This window comes from Helianthus annuus, chromosome 3 (genome assembly GCF_002127325.2).
Source record: "Helianthus annuus cultivar XRQ/B chromosome 3, HanXRQr2.0-SUNRISE, whole genome shotgun sequence".
Taxonomy (NCBI): domain Eukaryota; kingdom Viridiplantae; phylum Streptophyta; class Magnoliopsida; order Asterales; family Asteraceae; genus Helianthus; species Helianthus annuus.
Genome location: NC_035435.2, coordinates 173689639 through 173710535, shown reverse-complemented (window position 1 = coordinate 173710535; position 20897 = coordinate 173689639). Strand labels below are relative to the sequence as shown.

The window sequence follows — 20897 nt, the reverse complement described above, 5'->3', positions numbered from 1 at the left end:
AACCGAATGTCGAAAGCTTAGCCGGCACGAATCATACCGGTAAACTGAGAGAACGGTAAGGAACTTGTACCATCGGTAAATTGGGTTATACCGGTTTAAACCGGTATACCAGTACCGGGTCAAAGGTTAAAATTTGGAGTTTTAATCTGTTATAGGTACAAAAAGGTGACGATTTACGCTCTTAGAAAAACCTAGCGCCTAAAATGGTAACAATAGTGAATTTTTTTTTATTTTTTTTTATTATGCATTAACTTTTAGAATATTTTTTATTTTAGAATATTTTTTATTATGAAATGATATAGTTTTAGAATATTTTTTGAGTAAAATTGTATTTTATGAATTTATAGGGTTAATTAGTTAACCCGGTTGAACCGCCTGGTACAACCCGGTATAACCGGTTGAACCATTTCTGAACCTAACCCGGTACAGTTTAAAAACCGGTTTTTAAAGATTGGTTAAACGGCTAAACCCACACTCGACCCCATACAATTGTATTGTTCTTGTTAGTATGTTATTCATAGTTTGTATATAATCATCAAAATTCACAATATGCGAGCCACGAGCTAGCTCGGGTTGGGTACAAGCTCAGTTTTCAGTTCGGGTTGAAAGATTACTAGCGGGGTTAGCTTGGCCCGTATTGTAATGAACTCGAGCCCAAGTTCATGCTAGCTCGATTCAGTTCATTGAGTTCACTCTTTTAACAACCCTTATCATGAGTTTCTGGTTTTGTTTACTTAAACAAGTATATATAAAGTTTCCCTTTCATATTATGAACACACTTTAGGCATTAGAATGAACGCTAAATGTTTTCAACATGTTCTTCCATATGTTTTAGATGTATTGAATTTGAATATATGTATACTTGTTTGTTTACTGTTTAGTGAAAATATGGTACGGCAACCATACCTAGTAGAATCTTACCTATTAGAAAAGCTATTGGTGGGTTCCGGGGAGGGTGACATGTAGCTTGTAGGCAGGGGCGGATCTAGTGTATAACAAGGGGTAATGCCCGCTACCCCTTGACGCTCCGGCGGTAGTGTAAAATTAGTGTAAATTTTGGAAAAAATTGACGTTTTTTCTATTTCGTTACCGCTTATTTATAAAACGTTACCGCTTGGCACGAATCCTAGATCCGCCACTGCTTGTAGGTAAAGTATACCTCTATCACAGTATAAAGAGACTGCTTTTAAGGAAACCTCCGACTCCAAAACCTTACTAGGACATGAGTATATTATAAACATAGAAGTCCTTCACGTGGAGTCTAAAACATTATAAATAACACGAAGGACAAAACTATAATATTAATAAGCTACCAATAAGGTGAAGAAGTATGATAGTATTAGAAAAAAAAAAAAAAAAAACCGTTATTAAGACATGGAGATAGGTCACCAAAAGTGTAGGTAAAGCTAAAGCTAAAGCGCTAAGATAAAGTTAAGACGAATTTGTACAAATTCTTATCCTGGATATGTGTTAGAGAGGTTAAAGTTTAGCAAATACCAAAAATGAGAAAATTGGGGGAGATAGGCTTCCAAAGAGAGAGAAAGAGAAAAGTACTTTGTTTTATCAACTTTAAATAATCAAAAACTTAGATTTTTTGGAAATTTGAAATCGGTAGAATTTTTTCTTGGTTATTTAAAGTGGCGGATCTACATACAAAGGTCCAGGTTCACCCGAACCCACTGAGTTTAGAAACTTTATTAAGGAGCCTATATAAAAAAATATCATGTGTAGTGGTGGAACAAAATAATACCCCCACCATGGGGCATTATTCGACACGTGTCATCCCAGTCAGCATGGAGCATTATTGCAAAAATTGCGTAGTGGGGCATTATTCCAATAACGCCCCTTCCAATCACTAAACAATTATTTTTTTATAGAGAAAAGAAAAAAAAAAAAAAAAAGAAATGGCACCTTACACTTGGACCACTCCTATTGGCCACATCCAATTTGCATTTGACCACTTTAGCTGCATTTGACCACTTTAGTTTTTTTTTTAAAAACGCCGGCTTGCAACATATTCAAATATAACACCGGATAACGCCCGGTGTAGTGGGAGGGGGGGGGGTTTGAGGCGTTTTTTTTCAATTTTTTTTTAAAATCACGCCCCACTACGGGTGGTCTTAGGGGAGTGACATCTCTTACACACACTCAATCAGCACACGTCACATCAACTCCCCTCTTAAATCCCTATTTTGCACTCAAACGTTGGCATCACTCCACTCACACAATTATTTTTTTATAAAAAAAGAAGAAAAAAATATGATTGGTGGAAAAAGGATGGACCCACATTAACAACCAATCACCCCCTCTCTCTCAATCGGTGAGTACACACCGCTCTCCCACCCCGCTTCCCCTCCCCGAATTGATGGCGGCGGTGTTCCTGCTCGGGGACTTCATTCTCCGCTCCCCTCCCTGAGAAGTGCCCCGCTCACCCTAAGTGGTAAAGTCGCTGACTAATAAACAAATGATCCAATGTTCGATTCTCTTTTTTTGAATTTAACAATTAACAAAGTCACAAACAAAAGTTATTCAGTCAACAACGTAACAGAAGGCATTTTTGTATTTATCATAGGTCCATAGAGATTCTATTTCTTTTTTTTAACTAGTTGATTTTCCGCCCGTGCGTTGCGGCGGGAAACCAATGATTGCAAAACACGTGTCAGTGACGGTAAGCAGATACCGAATATCAAAACATAAATAAAAATGTCGTGAAAAGGATAGTCACTCCGTCCTAAAAAAAGCGATTTTAGATAACCTAATATATAATAATAGGACCCACACGTCCCACACGTTGGAAATTAGGTTGTTTTCAGTTCAATTATTACGGTGCTAACATGTTAAAATATGGATGAGCTCGGTACCGGTAACGGTACTGAAAGTACCGATCCGGAAAATCATCGAAATTAGGTACCGGCACCGAAAATGCTCGGTACAATACGGTATGGTATTTGAATGTAAAAATCAATAAATACAGGTATGGTGCTAGACCGGTGTCGAATCGAAAGTAACGATTCTGAAAACGCCAAAAGGTGGGTACCAAATTGGTACCGAAAATGATTTGGTATAGTAAATTTGGTACCGATACGATACCGGTTTGATTACAGGATTTGATACGATTTGCTCATCAATAATCTAAATATCAAAGTTAATTTTACATGCTACAATTCATTCATTACAGAAAAGACAAAAAATAAAGCAAAACAAGTTGTTGTGTATATAAAACCTCATTCAAACGAAATACAGTTTACTTACTGTGTGTATGAAAAGTAATATAAACGGTGCAATGACTTGCATTGCTACGCTGCTACGGGATTTAATGAGCTCGATACGAACCGGTACGGAAAATACCGTTACCGAAATCCCCAAAAGTGGGTACCGGTACCGAATATACATGGTACGGTACGGATCGGTACCGGTACTGGTACGACACTGGTATTTGAGGGTAAAAACAGATGAATACCGGTGTCGAACCGGTACCAAGAATACACCCGGTTTGGTAAATTCGATACCGATACAGGTACCCGATACCAGTTCATTCCTTAGTGATGTTACTATCCATTAAATTCAATTTTATTACTATATTCATTAAATTTTTTTTTACTGTTCAATTCGGTCTGTTTTGAATATATAGGAAAATTATTAGTTGGGACTTAGCACTTTGAAAATTAAGGGATTTGAACTCTTTCTTTGTTTCTGCCTTTTTTATTATACTTGTTATATAGCCATGGATAGAATCTTCAATGTTCATAAAACGTTCATGTCATATTAGAATAGGTCAAAACTAGAGTTAAAGCTTTTGGCGTATCAATTGAGATTAGCAAAAATGGAAAACACCAATGTCATCATTATTTGTTAAGCACCGATACAAGAACCGTTCCGTTCCAATACATGCCGAACCGATAGATTGGCGGTGGGGAATCAGCTCCCGGGTCGTCGCTCCGAAGACGAGATTCCAAAGCCCAACCTCACTACCCCTCAAAACTCAAGGAAAAAGGCTTCTTTAGTAAATTGATAGTCGTCACTGAGCTATGCTTCTTTGTTGAGATCGCTTGCCAAAAAGGCAAACGACCTAATGAACCTAAGGTACGATATGCGGTACCGGTGTCATTGTGACAACTCGTATTCTAAACGTTCTTTGTACTCTCAGTGTGACTTGTATGTACGTTATGTGACCATGTGCCGTGACTAGTTTCAACGGAATATTATGAGGTTGTGTGTGTGTGTGTTACATGATTATGTATGTGTATTATGTATGTATTGACCCAAACCATTGATATCCAAAGAAAACCCAGTAGGATTAGAGGCCTAAACCTGCCATCCTTGCCCATTTCGTTGGCAGCTTTGCCATTTGTTGCAACAGCCCAATTGTATGGGCTTAAGCCCAGTTCGGCTAAGGTTAGTGTACGTATGATGTTATGGCTTTGCACAAAACTCCAAAGCAAAGAAACCCTACCTCTCTTTTTGAACTATGACGGCAGACGATACCTCCTCTCTTCATCGAAGTTGCACCTCCTCAATTCTGGTTAGTATGTTAACGTGTTAATTAGGATTCTTGAATGGTCTCGTGTTATGTGATGATTTATGCTTCGTGATTTGCATGCTAATTATAATTGTTTAGGTGAAACATGGATGCCACAAATTCTATGAGAAATAACCCTATTATTTGAAGGATGGTACACGTAACATGATGATTATGGCTAACTGTTGTCTTTTAAGTATTGGATGATAGGCATGCATGCGAGCTTAATCAGTTTAGGAATTAGTAAAAAAAAAATTGAGTAGCCTTGAATTAGATAATGGTGGCCATGTGTGTTAAGAAAGTGACGGCCATGTGCCTCGATTTAATCAATCATGTGCATATTCAGTTTAGGGGTTAGTAAGTTTGCCAGGTGTGTCTCGATCTAATCAATCTAGTGAGGTTGTCAGAATGGTATTGGGTATTAAAATTGTGTGAATGTTTAGTATTGTTGTTGTTGACTTTAAGTGGTAGCAGACTTAATTATTGTGGGTGTAACCAGTTTAGGGGTTATTGGTGTTACTGATGACTATACTGAGTAATCTCTAAACTATATCGATGAGAAACTTGGGATTGACATGTTATCGGACCACCCTAGTCTAACAACTTGTTCACGAAACTGAGTAATGGGCCTAAGGGAAATGAATCAGGGGCTACGGATTAAAGCTGGGCCAGCCAACCCCTTAAGTCGGTAAGTAATTAATCAGTCTTGGGCCGGGTAGTTGTTACACATTCACTGGATCGGTATTGAGCTAATAACATATAAGTTGGTTTGGGGTTAATAAGGAATAGGCGATAATATGAATGAATTGTTTTGTGCCAGTAAACACTCGACTAGATAACTAGCATTGTCATTAAAGTTATCGATATTATGTGACAATTCGGTGAACTACAATTGTAAATTGTGAGCTTGATCTTGATCAAACTGAAATGAATATTATGTTTATCTAATGTTGTGGTTGAGGTAATTCAAAATGAAAGATTAAGGAATTGGAGGGGGTAACTAGATTAATGAACTGATCACGTATTGAGGGACTTGTGATAGTTGCAAACAATGAAGGATAATGTCTGATGATGTTGTACATGCTCGGTAAATTGGGCACCACATAGTGGTGGCACACTCACATGATCTGGTCCATTAGTTATGGGCCGGATGAATAATAACTGGGCTTCATATGTATATAAAATGTGGATCCATTTAATACCTGTTGGGCTGCGACTGGTTCGGCAGAAGTGAAACGGGCCGGGCATTTTAGTACGGCCTGTATTTTGGGCCTGTGAATGACTGTTGGGCCGCACTAGTCAAGTCCGACGCAAATGGTTAGTGTATGAATTACATCATTGGGTGCGTGACCAAAACGGAATTGAAAGTGTTGTTATTTGATGCGTGTTTTGTGAATTATGATGTGTGAGGTGACTGTATATGGGAACCCACACCCTACTATGCGTATGAATATGGACTAGTGTGTTGCATGAGTAATGATTGTGATGGCTATGATGCTATGTGCAAATTGTATGAGTAGACTACAAGTGTGGTTTGTGTAAAGTATACGTGTCCTAAATGTGTATGGAACTGATTTATGTGTGTAACCATGTTAGGATTTGGTTGATCAAATTGTGTTAAACAAGTAACTAATCCTACCGAGCAAACCGAAGGTGAGTTCACTACATTCGAGCATGCGTCCCAGTGGTTGGGGACAGTCAGTAGGTATCCCATGGGGGGATGAGTCTTTGGGTAAAAACGAGTATATTGGTTAATATTCTCACCTATCATCTTTTGTAAGTCCCTCATCGGGTATTAGTTAGTAGCGTTACTTAGGTTTGGCACCCTCACCCCGTGCCTGTAGAGTACGGAGGTGAACTAATGAACCAGTCTGGCCCAGTACTAGATAGGAGTACGTGGGAAGGGCAGTCGTGTATTTCAGGAGCCGTCATTGTTCGGAAATGAGATATTAACAATATTACTTGCATTGGTTATTGAACTGTTTTACATACAACGGGTAACAAACGCTTTCTAAAACTGTGAACTCGCCAGCTTTGTCTGATACACGTGTTACATGCTCGCAGGGCGTTAGGCATCTTGGTATTGGGAAGCTTGCTATCTGGGAGTGCTGGAGTGGTCATGGATCGAGGCTCTTGGATTAAATTACATTTGCTACATTGGTTTTAAGCGTTACTATGAAACAATTGCTAAACAACTTATTACATGCTTCCGCTACACAACTTTTGAGAATTAATAGTATGTTGATAACTTATTCTGGTAAAATAATGTCATGACTTATTTAGATATTTATCATTGGTTCAATGTGATTGGTGGCTCGAACTCTGATGCGTAACACGTCTCGCGGGGTTTCCGCAGGTGAAATTTTTGGGGGTGTTACAGTCATCGTGAATATGAATTTAGAAGTTTTGTTAAAACTTGAATTTTAGGGCTAATGAATAAAAAATTTTAACGTCTTATTATGAGAAATTCGACCCGATCCAACCCGAAACTTTTAACGTTTGATTACAAGAAACTTAACCTCCGGAAAAAGGTGAACCCATAGGAAAAAAATTCTGGATCCACCACTGGTTATCTAGATGTTTTATATCAGCTTTTAGATTATTTAGATGTTTTACATCGATTGCAAACCACAAAAACGAAGACGTGTACCGATATTTACTGCGAATATAACTTTGTGTTCAAAGAATTTTATACCGCCACGTCGATAAAAAACATAAAAACGAATACAGTACTGCTACCGATTTGACCCCCACATTGCGGACGCGCATGTCGTAAAACTATGCTAAGTAGTAAAGAAACGACAACCAAAACCAGGAATATTCGTAAAACAAAAAACACGAATATATACCGTCACCTGACATAAAACGTAGTCAAAGAAAATCTTTAACTTATACCACAAGTTGACGTAAAACGCATAAAAACTCATGACAAGACAAAGTGCATTGAGAAAAAAAAAATACAAGAGAATGACAATAAAAGATTAAAAAAAGCACTATTCATAAGAAGCTTTAAAATTTGTTATATACTAGGATGAAATTAATGATCTTAGAAATGAAGAAAAGAAAACGATTGAAACATACTTCACTAACATATCGTTAATCAAAACTTAGAGCAACATATTTCAAGTTATAACAACACACCTTAGTGAATGGTTAAAGGTGAAGCCATCCCTACAACGTGGTTTGCATACATGAGAAATTCTTTTTTTTTTTTCATCTTTCACCCCACAACAACACACATTCTAGATATTAATACGATTTTAAGTCAGAGAAAAATGAAATGAAAATTCATAATAACAACAAGAAAAAACCTTCAATTGTATAAATTAAATTTGTAACTTGTAACTGTACAAGTTTTTCTTACTCAATAAACAAAGAATACATCAGAGATGAATATGATCAGGTGGTTCCACTGGTGGCATGATGATATTCCAATGGTATGTCAGTGATCCAAATTTGCCGTTAAAAAAAAGAACAAAGTAAAGCAAGTATTAGTTTAATTCAAACGTACAAAAGGTAATAATGGACAAACAATCGAATATGACAACAACGTGTAATGAAAACAGTATTTATCGGATAGCGGATAGATCATCCATGGTGTGTTCGAATTAATATTTAAATAATTTCATGATAATTTATATATTAAAACACTAGGTTATAGATCCGTGTATTACGCGTGGTTGTATAATAGAAACGATATAATTATATAACCTGTGAAAAAACTTTATATAACTGACGTATTTTTATTATTATATGACAATTCATACAACTAACTTGAATTTATCACAAAACCGACATATACTAAATAGTAACACTGAAATATCATAATAATCCGTGTACTACACGGGTTGAATACTAAACAATATGCAATACACACACATATACACATATATATTCTTCATATAACTACTGAAATTACGTATTACATTACATATAATAGTGTATATAAATAATATTATTTTTATTTTGTGTATTCTAAATATAAATTTTATTTAAAGTAATAAAAATAATTTTATTGTTATGTCATAAATTAGATATGTTATTGTTATTAAGGATTTTTATGTGGATTTAATTAATAATGAGTTATTATTAAATTGTGAGCTAAGTTAATGGTTTATGTATGACCAATAATTTTTTTATAGTTAATGATTAAGTTATTATGTAATGAGTAAAAACTAATAATATTAAAAATAAGATTGAGTCTTTAGCCTATTTATAAATTTTTTTTATTTATGGTTATGAGAGATTTGAGTGACAAAAAGATTAGTGATGTGAAATATGTCAGTGATACCGTCTAACTTTGTATCTATTTGGATGTATGTACGGAATAAGACTTTTATTTATAAAAAAATATTGCACATATACCACGTTTATGTGTGTTTTGTTGCTTGAAGTTTTAGTAATTATCTTTTAGAATTTATATTTAATAATATTATTATTGATTATATATTAATAATATTATTACTAAATTGAAGGAGAAAATGCCAAGTGATATTTATTGGAATCTTTTATTATAAGTGAGATACAATACTTCAATTATACAAAACATAGAATACAACACAAACATTTAGGTAATTCTGTAATAATCTTTCGATCCGAATACCTATTATTTTCATTAAGTATTACACTTTAGTTCATATTATTCTTTTTGCTACATACCGAAATTATATACGGTATTGTTCAAGGTTTGATTTCCCTTTAAGTTCCTTAGAGAATAAGTTCTGGAAAAAATCAAGAACTGCTACCCTAGCAAAGTTAGGTGGCGTTTCGGCAGTCACTAGGCTTGGTGCGGGTCCTATTTCACCATTTATGTTTGGGTTGATAAATGTTGCTATAGACAACCTCTCTCCCTCCGAGTTCACTGTTGCTCTGTGCTCAATGCTTTTATATTGTCCATTTGTCACAATCTGAAACACAATATATATAGTTCTCTATCATTGCAAATAAAACCACGTGCGATGAAATTATAAGTAAGGGTTAGAGAAAGAAATGACAAATGACCTCTAGGATCTCTCCGATGTTAACAATGAAAGCATTATGGAGTGGTGTAACTGGGATCCAAGCGCCATCTTTTCTTATTTCAAGACCGTGTACTTCATTTAGTTCGAGAAGAAAAGTGACCCCGACAGCATCAGAGTGTGGGGCAAGACCAATGACTTGTTCGGGTTGGGGACATGGTGGATAGTAGTTCATCCTCATTGATTGCATTCCTTCCTCAAACAATGCCATCAAATCCGTAGTTTCCATATTCAATGCTTTCGCAATATAGAGCAGGGTTTTTTTCGCTGTGTTCATAACCTCTCTTGAATATTCTTCTAAGGTGTCTCTGTTTTATAAATAAAAAACCACTTGAAGATTATATATAGACGCCAGTTAACGTACAAAATCCCTTAACGTACGACACGTACGCAATTCAGTATCAACATGCGAAATTGGGTTTATAACGTGCAACTTTCATTTCTATATATACATGCGACTTTCATTCTATACTATGTGACTTTTATACATATATATACATGCGACTTCCAAATACATATTCATGCGATTTTCAAACTTTCCGTAATATAACGTGCGATTTTGCCTCGCGTGCACGTCGTACGTTAAGGCATATTGTACGATATACTTTATAAACCATTTTATGCCTTATACAAATAACTAAGAGTAAAATGCACGGATAGTCCCTGTGGTTTGGTGAAATTTCACCTTTAGTCCCCAACTTTTCAAAATTATACTCTTGTCCCTGTGGTTTGACAAGTTGTTACTCGAATAGTCCCCAAAGCGGATGGAGGTTAGTTTTTCTGGTTAAGTGGGTGTGAAATGACAAGGACTACCCGAGTAACACCTTGTCAAACCACACGGATTATCCGAGTAACAACTTGTCAAACCACAGGGACTGTCCGAGTAACCTTCATCCGCTTTAAGACTATCCGAGTAACAACTTGTCAAACCACATGGACTAAGAGTGTAATTCTGAAAAGTTGGGGACTAAAGGTGAAATTTCACCAAACCACGGGGACTATCCGTGCATTTTCCTCAATAATTAAAAAGTAAAACTATTGTGTATATAGGGGTATTCATTGAATCAAATAACGAATTTTCGAATTAATGGAATAGATTTTTTTTTGAATTTTTATTTTTTTTACCTGAATTATATTTGATTCGATTCGTATTTGAAACTCGAACTCAAATAAATTCGATTTAATTTAAATTCACCCTAAATAATAAAGTATTTTACTTTCATTTTTTTAAACTACTACAAATTAATTATATTTAACAAATAAAAAAAATCAGCAAAATTAATTAACTATCAACATGTGAAAACACTAAGGGTATGTTTGGTATGAACCTTGTAGAAGCTTCTAACTTTAAACTTTTAATAAAAAGCTCGTACTCAATAAAAAACATTGTTTGGTTGAAGGAGCTTGAAACTTCTAGGTTAGGATCTTGAAGCTTTTGGTTGAACGCTCCTACTAGTAGCGTTTAGAAGAAGCTACAAGCTTTTAGGGAAAACATGACTATTTTAACCTCTAAAGATAATGAACTTTTTAGTTATGTTCATTTTGGTAATTTTATACATTTTATTAAAAGCTCCAGCTACTCTGCCAAACACTAAATATATCTAAAAAGCTACAGCTACTAGCTACTAGCTACTAGCTACCAGCCACCAGCTACTTTTGCCAAACATACAATTGTGTTATATACATGAGATATAAAGTAGTTAAACAAGTTGTATTCATGTTTAATACTTGTGTTATTCGCGTCATCAGAGATCTGTTAAACCCGATAAGATACGATTTGCCAGCTCTACCAAACATACCCTAAAACTTAGAAGATAGGTTGGTTACCGGTAGCATTTTAAGTTAGGTAAAAAAATTAGAAATAAGTAGTATGGGCCATTTGTTATTTGGTTTGGTAATGTTATGAATAATAAACTTATCACTTATAGATGTGATTCATACTTTGGCCAAGTTTAGAAGTTATATATATATATGTGTGTGTGTGTGTATATATATATTAAAAATTATATATAAATTGAATTCGAATTTCGAATCGAATTGAAAATCATAAATTCGTATTTGATTTGAATTTGATTACTGGACTCGAATATGAATCAACTCGAATTCGAACCTTGATAATCGAATTCGAATTTAGATTTTTTTGAATCCGAAGAATTCTGAACACCCCTATGTGTATATATGAGTGTAGCGCTAACACACAGAGATTTTAACTAGGGGTAGCAATTCATGGCATTGAAATATTCATTCCTTTGTATATCTTGTCTACCGATCGCATATAAACAAACGAATCATGTCAGGTCGTACTAAAAATAATAAGGTTGACTCTGTCAACCTATTATATATATATATATATATATATATATATATATATATATATATATATATATATATATATATATATATATATATATATATATATATATATATATATATATATATTAGTGGTGATGGATGATGAATAGTGTTTTTTTTCCTTTGATGGTTTATTCTTTAATATTAAGTGGTTTAAAGCTAGAAAATGTAATAACAAAGTTGTGTGTTTTGGTGGTTAAAGCTCTTGATTACAACCTTGGGGACTTGGGTTCTAAACTTTTTTGTTTCTTTTTTATAGTTGGAAAAGGAAGTTGTTGATGATAATGAGAATTTTTTAGTTGGCAAAAGGAAGTTGATGATAATGAGAATCAAACACGGGTTCAATCACTATAACAACAAACCATTAGCCAGACTAATAGGTTATAAAGACAAATTTTATTTTATTTAACATGGTTAACTTCTATTGTCATTCTTTTAGTCCATATATTTTCTTAGAGGTTTTTCTTTTAATTTAAACTAAATCTATTTATATATAATTAACAATATTGTTTTAATTCTAGAAATGTTTTGCCATTACAAGATCGATAGTATTGCTATGCTAACCAACCAATGTTAATACTGATGTCGGTTCTATCGAAATTATTACCGATAGCAAAAGTGTTCTATATGGTATGATACTATACCAAATTACCGATAAAACAAACAATTAAGAGTAGTAATTTTTTTTGTTCTTTTATGGTTGAGCTTTTATTAGCATACTAAACTTTAGGATTTTTCATTTTTGCAAGTAGACTTTTATTTATTTTTTTGTCAAAAAAGTTAAATGGGTTTAGTTTTTTTATTAGGGTTTAGGGTATTGGTATTATCAGAACCTTTATCGATATTCGTTTTCTCGTTAGAATTTAAGGTATTGGTATTATCGAAACCGATATCGATATTCGCTTTATAGTTTCCGATGAATCAAACCGATAACAATCAAAGTCACGCCATGTAACACCGAGAAAACGACCAAAATCCCGCCGCATAGCGCGGAGGAAAAAACCTAGTTTAAAACTAAAATATATTTTATGTTAACGTTACAAATCATTTACCACTAGAATACAATAAGTAATACAACTTATTTATAGTATGCTGCCAAAACATTACAGCTCATTTATTTACATCTTTAACAGAGCCGTTCCAGAAAACTCTTAAAAAAATTTAGGTCTCGGGTGACGAAAAGAATTTAGCCCAAAATTATGGTTAAGGGTAAATGAATTAAAAAAACAAAAACTTAGTGGTGAAGCAAAGACTCGAACTTGAGGCCTTTTAAATATTTTGAGATGATTTTTTCCGCTATACCACCAATACTTTTTTACATAATAAATAGATGAATATACTTAATATATAATTTAATAAATATATACAAGCTTATAAAGATTTTTCGGGCCCTTTGAAATTTTGGGCCTCGGGCGTCGGCACGGGTTGGCCAGCCGGCCCTGCCCTTTAACTTGTTACTTAAGATTTTAAGTTAACCATGTCAATATAAGTACTATTTCGTGGAAGGGAACATATTGTTGTGTTGGGGTTCACTGATTAAAACCGGTTAATTTACACATATTGGGAGAGGAGTGAATTACCGGAATGGAAGAGGTAGGTTAGGAAATAAGTGTGGCTTTCTACGATGATGAGGAAGGGTAACCAAGAAAAATATATCGGCCCAATCGAGTTTTTGCTCCTCGGAGAAAACAAAGGCTTGTCCAAATCCCTCGAGATCTTCCGGTGTTTGCCATAACTTCTTTTTCTCCTCAGTTGGCAACTCAAAGAGTTGTTGTGTTTCTTCCTTTACTCTTTCCAACAATGAACTACTGATCCCGTGATTTATAACCTGTCATTATTGTCGGAAAGAAGAGAATAAGTTATAGTATATATAAACACTCTCCTCATGTAACCCTAATTAACCCTAATTCAGTGGCGGAACTAGCCCAAAAATTTAGGGGTATCCTAATTTATTTTTTAGGATCAGGGGTATCCTTTATATACCAGAAACGAAGTTGAGAGGTATTTTTACACTACGGAAATGGAGTTAAGGGATATTTTTACACTACGGAGACGGGGTTGAGGGGTAGCCCGTGCTACCCTTATTTGTACTATAAGTCTGCCACTGCCCTAATTACAATTTTTACAATCTAATACAAGTCTCTATTGTTCTCTATACCGGTTGACAATTATAAATTAATAAAATGATTATGTTTATTAATAAACATGATTGGATGATTTATATATAAACTATGAAGTAACCTGAAAGAAACCCCAATCTTTACAAGCCATGTGTAGCTTTTCTAATTCATAATCAACAAAATCTTTAGATGTTAATCGCTCCATATCAATGATAGGCACTTGAGGAAGGGGAGAAGGTACGACTTGAGGTTCGTGATCAGGACGAACATATCGGGATGGAACCTTGATCAGGTGTTCTTTAGCAAGTTCTTGTACGCTTGGAACCACAAGTGAAACCCCCAATTTAATTCCCTTTGCCTCCATGATTTTTCTCTCACTCAAACTCAATGGTTTTTATCTACAAATGCATGCATGTATGTATGTATATATAAGAACTTCTTCCTTAAAATTTGCTTTCCTTCATCCTTCCAGAAGTTTTCACATGGCCCACGTACACACACAATATATATGCCGCCATGATTTTTCAATTATTTGAATAGTTACTAAATTCCATGAAATTATCAATTTCATTATGTTTTAGGGTGTGCGGAGCGGGATGCGGCAAATATTGGCAAAAAGGTTTGCCGAGCGGCAAACATCGCCGCCGACGTTTTGCCGACACGGTGAAACATGTGGTGCGGGGATGGCATCCCGACGCGGTGAGGGGAGGAAGGAGAGAGAGGGGGTGTGTGGGTGGGGTCCATTCTATCTCTCAACCAATCACACATTTTTACTTTTTTAATTTTTTTTACCATTTCACCAAATGTTTAAACCATTGCCAACACTTTTCACCAAAGTTTAAACACTTTTCACTGATTGACGTGGCACACTTTCATTGGTTGATTTTTTAGTTTGTCACTCTCAAGTGTTTAACCACTCCTTACCGCCTTAGATTTGTACACATTGTTTCATTCTATGACACCATGCTCAAAAATACTTAAAAGACACCATTTCAAATATTTAAGAAACAATGTCTAAATATAATTAGACCGTGCGCGCGCTAAGGGCTTGTCGGCTGCTAGTCTAATATCGGGTAATGGAATGGATAATTACCAATCAATTTATTGTTTGGTTAGCATGTGTGAATGGAATGAATTATTATTTTGTATTGTTCGGTAGTTAAGAAAAACGATGTAATAAAATCAGCGGTGAGTGGTGGTGGTGGTCGAAGGTAGTGATTGTGGGTGGTTATAGACGGCGGTGGTAGGTTGCGGTGGTGGCGATGGGTGGCGGCAAGGAGGCCGTTGGTGGTGGGTGGAGGCGGAGGTGCCGGTGGGTGGCGGCGGAGGTTGGTGGTGTCAGTGGTGGTGGCGTCGATGATGGTGGTGGGCGGCGACGGCGGCGAGTGACGTTGGCGGTTGGTCGCGGCTGTGGGGGACAATGGTGGCGGGTTGGTGGCGACGGCGGTGACGGTGGCTGTCAGGGTGAGGTGGTGGCGGCGATGCCGTTAGTGGTTGGTGGTGGTGGTGGTGGGTAGTGTTGTTGATGAATGTTGCAAAAGGGGATGAAATGAAAAAAACATGAAGGGGTGGATAGAATGATTTTGAGGGAATGGAATGTCTTTTGGAATGGGTGATTTCATTCCATTGACCAACCGAACACCCTTTTTTATTTATACCCTCGTAATCATCCATTCTATTCTACCCCTCATTACTCCATACCAAACACTACCTAATTGATATTCATTTGAGGATCACTTTTTTTATTTAGAAACATGATACCATTAGATCACTCTGAGTAGGGGTGTTTAAAAAACTCATGGCTCGCAACTCGCTCGAAGAAAGCTCGGCTCGAAATTAGCTCGGTTATAAACAAGCCAGCTCGGCTCGGTTTGTAAACGAGCCGAGCTCGAGCTTGGCCTGGCTCGGCTCGTGAGTTGGTTCGATAAGGTTTACATCCTTATTTTTTTGTCCCACATCGCTTAGAAAACAAAAAACTAAGGGAGTATCTCCCCTAAGTAAAGACAATGTACAAAGTAAATTAACTATTTGTACTTGCATATTTAGCTATATGGTTAAATTAAATGGAAATTATAGCCCTCAGTCTATGAAAAATTCATTTTTAATGGATTTTTAAGTAGTAAATTTTGCGGTTTTTATTAGTTCGAGCTAGATCGATCCGAGCTAGCTCGATTTCTAATCAAGCCGAGCTCGAGCGTCAAATCTCAGCTCAATTTGAAATTCGAGCTCGAGCCGAGACAGCTCGAATCAAGTTTGAGCCAAGCTCGAGCTAGGTCTAACTCGACTTGACTCGATTACAGCCGTAACTATGAGTGAAATAACTCTTTTGCTTTATGCATGACATGAGAGACGTTACTTTTTAGTGGGTGATGGTCCTATCAAATGTGTGAGAGGAGGGTGCCTTAAGCAGCACCGGTAATAAATTTGTTTTCAAGATTCTGAAAAATGAAATCGACCAATTATTGTACTAGAAAATCAATTTAAACACATGACCTAATGGTTTTTAATCTTTTCAAATACATGGTTAGACGATGCTTATATGTTAGAAAATGATGTTAACCAAAAAAAGGAAAAAAAAAAAAAAAGAAAATAGTTTGATCCAACGGTTTAACCGTGAACAAAACAAGTTTTTTTTTAATTAATTGGAAAAAAATGTATTTAGGTAAAACTTAGTTTTTTTTTTGAAGGGTTAACAGTTCACTCCCTTTAAGAAATTCGCCCGCACTGCGGGTTCGAATCCCAGGCCCCCCTAAGGTCCAGCCGCACAGGAATTACCCAATATTGGTATCAGAGTGGACTCGAACCTGCACCCCTCCAGAAGAAACCCTCAAGGGGAAAACTCCTGACCTCCTCCCAACCACTTGGGCTGGGGATCATTGGTGTAAAACTTAGTTATTAAATAAGTTGGACGATATGAATAAATTAAACCTTGTAATAAATCTGTTCGAGTTACGGCACACAAAAACACGAAAAAGTCTAACATTTACAAAACCAGAAAATACTCTATTACGAATACAAATCCGTTTTTGAAGAAATTTATCTGGATGTGGTACCATTGTTAGTCGGAAGATATGGGTTCGAATTGTGGCGAAAAAGAAATATATCAATTATATTTGACATGTAAGATTTTTAAACATGACTTTTATAGAAACTATGATAAAATAAACACATCTCACAGTGATATCTTTAAATACATAGTTGATAGAATATATTTATTGGATTTTCCTACTAATCACAAAAAAATATAGTAACATATACACAAAACTTATGTTATTGTTACTTAATAATATATTTCATCAAAAAACTCATATTTAATCTCCAATGAACTTATGGATATAATTAGTTAATAATTGTATAAGTACAAATTGGCGTAAACCCGAGCGTTGCGAAGTGTTGTTTACTATAATTTCTCATTTTCTAACTATAAACGAATAAGTTTCTAGATGTGGCAAAAACTCATTTTATCCATGTAAAAATCAAATAAAAACGACAATATATTCTTTTTATTATCTTTTATTTATGTGTTGTATTGAGGAAAAAATATATGTATTACCTTATTTTCAACACATCATGATATGATTAACATGAAGAAACTCAACCTTGAACTTTGCAAAAATTGAATTGGTTTCTTCCTTCTTAGTCATCAATGTTGTTGGTGAATGTATTAATCATGATTAGACCACCCGTAGTCGGGCGTTTTAAAATAAAACTGATGGCCAATATAACTAAAACAGTACATAATCCCATTATACGAAACAAATACCGGCCAATCATCACTCTTCACAATTGAATATTCATTTCAATTTGTCATGTTAGATGTCGGAACCAAAAATATCAAACGAACATGATAAGCCGGTAAAACAGAGACTATCGACAGAGGGGTTGATAAATTTTGATGAAAAACGATTGATCAGGGATATATTTTTTAGCACATTGAATTAAAACAAGGGTATATAATTTTTCTTCTGAAAACCTTTGTATAGACGGAGTCCAATAGAATTAATCAACAAACGGATACGTCTTCAAGGATTGAACAAATAATATCATAAGCCGCAAATTGACACGGTTAGAATTCATTTTTTAAAGACAATTGTAAATTCGTTCTTAATTTCTTATGAAACCGCAAAACAGAGTTTAAATAATCTATCAGGGCGTGATCACAAATATGGTTCAAATGATACAAATTTTTTTGATCAATCCTTATGAAAAACGATTGATTAGGGATTAGATTTTCTTGAGAAAGATAATGAAAACCCTTTCAAATATTTATCCCGTTCATATATTTGAAATGATTTATACAACAATCGAATGAAGGAATTAAACTGAAACGAATGAAGAAGAAGACTTATGTGGAGTATGACGGTTACAGATATGGAAAACCCTTAATAGAAAGGTATGAAGGGGTAAATAATTGTTATGGAAAAAGGAAGAACAAAAAAGCAACGTAAAAGTGTGAATGGGAATCGAACCGGTGTCCCTTGTTTACTAAAGAGACACGACCACCAACACAATAAACTGGATCTTGCGATAACTGTTAATCTAACGCCATTAAAGTAAGTTTGAATAAGCGTTAAGTTGCTAAAGGGTGTGTTCCTTTATGCAAGGGGTGTAACGGTGATACCCCAAGTTACTAATTGTATAAGAGTATAATTTATTTGGCATTATGGAGAAACTTAATTCCCATGATAAAAGTGTCCATTACACCTCATAATAGCTTGAATTTAATCTCAAATAAAATCACCATTAAAGTGATTTAAGAACATGAATGGGTTTTTATCAAATCATAGAAATTAGTCCATAAAACCCATGTCATTAGATTCATAGCTTTTTTTTCATGAAAATCCTCACTCTCAAATTCTTGTAAACAATCCCTAATTATCGCGGATTCAAGTGAAGAAGGAAACTAGGGCTCGGAATTTCCGTCTTTGATTTCTCCTTTAATTCAAGGCCAAATCTGATGATTCTGGGTCTATTATGTTTAGCTTTTCATGCTTTACAACCTTCTATCCATTTTTTGAGACAGAAAGGTTAACAAATCTGAATTTTGACTGTTGCGATTCTAGGGTTCTTGAACACTTGAATTGGGGAGGGGGGTTCAATTTAAAATTGTGTTTTAATGAATTGGACATCCTAAACTAATCTTGTATATGTAAGTATAGATTACTAATTTTTTTAGAATTATTGGACTTTGTTTGTATTTATTGGAACATTTAAATTGGTATATTAGTTTAGAAATTCATGCCAAAATACAAGATAATCAAATAATCGTATCCACATCTTGCAACTTATCTTTTCTAATAGACTAGGGGGAACACCCGTGCGATGCACGACATACATAATAGTTATTGTTTTTTCCTGGAACGACGACTGATATAGATAGTGCGTGACACGGTACGAAAGTGCGAATGTTCATATGATGTTCATCAACTATCTGATAAAATTGCAAAAAAGGTTGTAACCTTATTTGTATGATGTTTAGCAATTACTAAACCAAATAATAATGACTTAATTATAAAATTCAATCAAGTAATCAGTTACGGAGAACTTGAAATGGAAAAGCAATGTAAATATGAGGAAGGTGATGATGTTCAACTAAGTCAAATGATTTAATTCTTTATCAAGTATTTAACAATACTTAATTTATAAAGTTATCAATTTAATTGTATTTATCAATTTATACTCATGTAGCAAGACTAATTCCCTTTACTAACTTCATTGAGTTGTTGTACTATAAGCATAATATGTTGCAATTATTTAAATTTGGTTGGAACCCTTGTGAAATGCTTTATACGATAGTATAGATAAACGCAATCAATTTAAATCTTTTGCGCGGGTTGAAAACATCCGAGCCCTTAAAGTTTGCTGCCCAATCCTGTCAAACAATACCTCCTCAAATATTTCCTCTGCATCTATATTGCCTATATATAGTATCAATTAAATCACACAAAAGCATCATATGTTTAAAAAAAATAGTAAAGTAGAAATTAAAAAAGGAAATACCAATAGGCCAAATAAATGTCTATCTCCAAATGAATAACTTTTCTCGTACCCACCCTTTTACACCTCCATATACATGAAGCTGCAAAAAGGAAAAAGACTATAAATTTATGAACAATTAAACAATACATTGGTAAATGGTTCCAGATATTATAGTCATGCAAGGGTACCTTGATGAAGTATGAAGTGTCTGTCTTTTTGTATCCAATAACCTGTGTGTATAATTTATATGTAATATAAAATCATAATTTGAAAAAAAAAAAACACTAAATCACCAAAAACATAATAAAACATCAATATAAACTCATAGATTATGTAAAAGAAAACTGTTATCCCATTTGAATATTTTAAGAAACAAACCAAAGTTTTTTCGAATAAATGTTAAAATGGGTATAAAAGAACACACCTTTCCACCAAGATAAATAAATTTCATATCAACTTATCTCTTTCTTATCTCTTTCTTTTCGACTCTAACTCGCACAATAGTAGACAAAGGAATTGATGTTGAGTGAAATGGTGAATTTATAGCAATGATAGGATATTCCTTAATCGGTCAAATTTATTACATATTGATTGAAATTGGACCTTTGGAGAGCTTTTGCGGTTTATCCCAATAGGTTTCGTTTATTAATTGCATTTAAGAACCGAACTTATTATTGTATTATTATAATTAATTGTGATTATATTCTCATTTAATTATTTTTTTTATTTTTTAATATTAATGTAGAAAGACCATTTCACCCCTTACTAACATCATTAAGTTGTTGTACCATAAGTATAAAAGATTGTAATTACTTAAATTTGGTTGGTATCCTTATGAAATGCTTTATAATATAGTATAGATAGATAGATATAGATATAGATAATTATTTTTTTTATTTTTTAATATTA

The 20897-nt window shown here is 34.6% G+C and overlaps 1 protein-coding gene and 2 long non-coding RNA genes across 3 annotated transcripts; 1 reads left to right on the top strand and 2 right to left on the bottom strand.

The window, feature by feature from the left end:
- The first annotated feature begins 4299 nt into the window (after positions 1-4299).
- LOC110930970 lies at positions 4300-6643 on the top strand. Its single transcript, XR_002588134.2, has 3 exons — positions 4300-4522; positions 6116-6172; positions 6584-6643. It is a non-coding gene; the product is annotated as an uncharacterized LOC110930970 (long non-coding RNA).
- Positions 6644-9009: 2366 nt separating this feature from the next.
- On the bottom strand, positions 9010-14416 carry LOC110930969 (protein SRG1). Its single transcript, XM_022174356.2, has 4 exons — positions 14131-14416; positions 13470-13717; positions 9521-9845; positions 9010-9426 (listed from the first exon to the last, which is right to left on the bottom strand). The coding sequence occupies exons 1-4, from the start codon at positions 14371-14373 to the stop codon at positions 9184-9186; spliced, it is 1059 nt and encodes a 352-aa protein (XP_022030048.1). The 5' UTR covers positions 14374-14416; the 3' UTR covers positions 9010-9183.
- A 5290-nt stretch (positions 14417-19706) lies between these two features.
- Positions 19707-20296, bottom strand: LOC110928367. The gene is made up of 3 exons (XR_002586321.2): positions 20177-20296; positions 20010-20088; positions 19707-19927 (listed from the first exon to the last, which is right to left on the bottom strand). It is a non-coding gene; the product is annotated as an uncharacterized LOC110928367 (long non-coding RNA).
- Between the last annotated feature and the right edge of the window lie 601 nt (positions 20297-20897).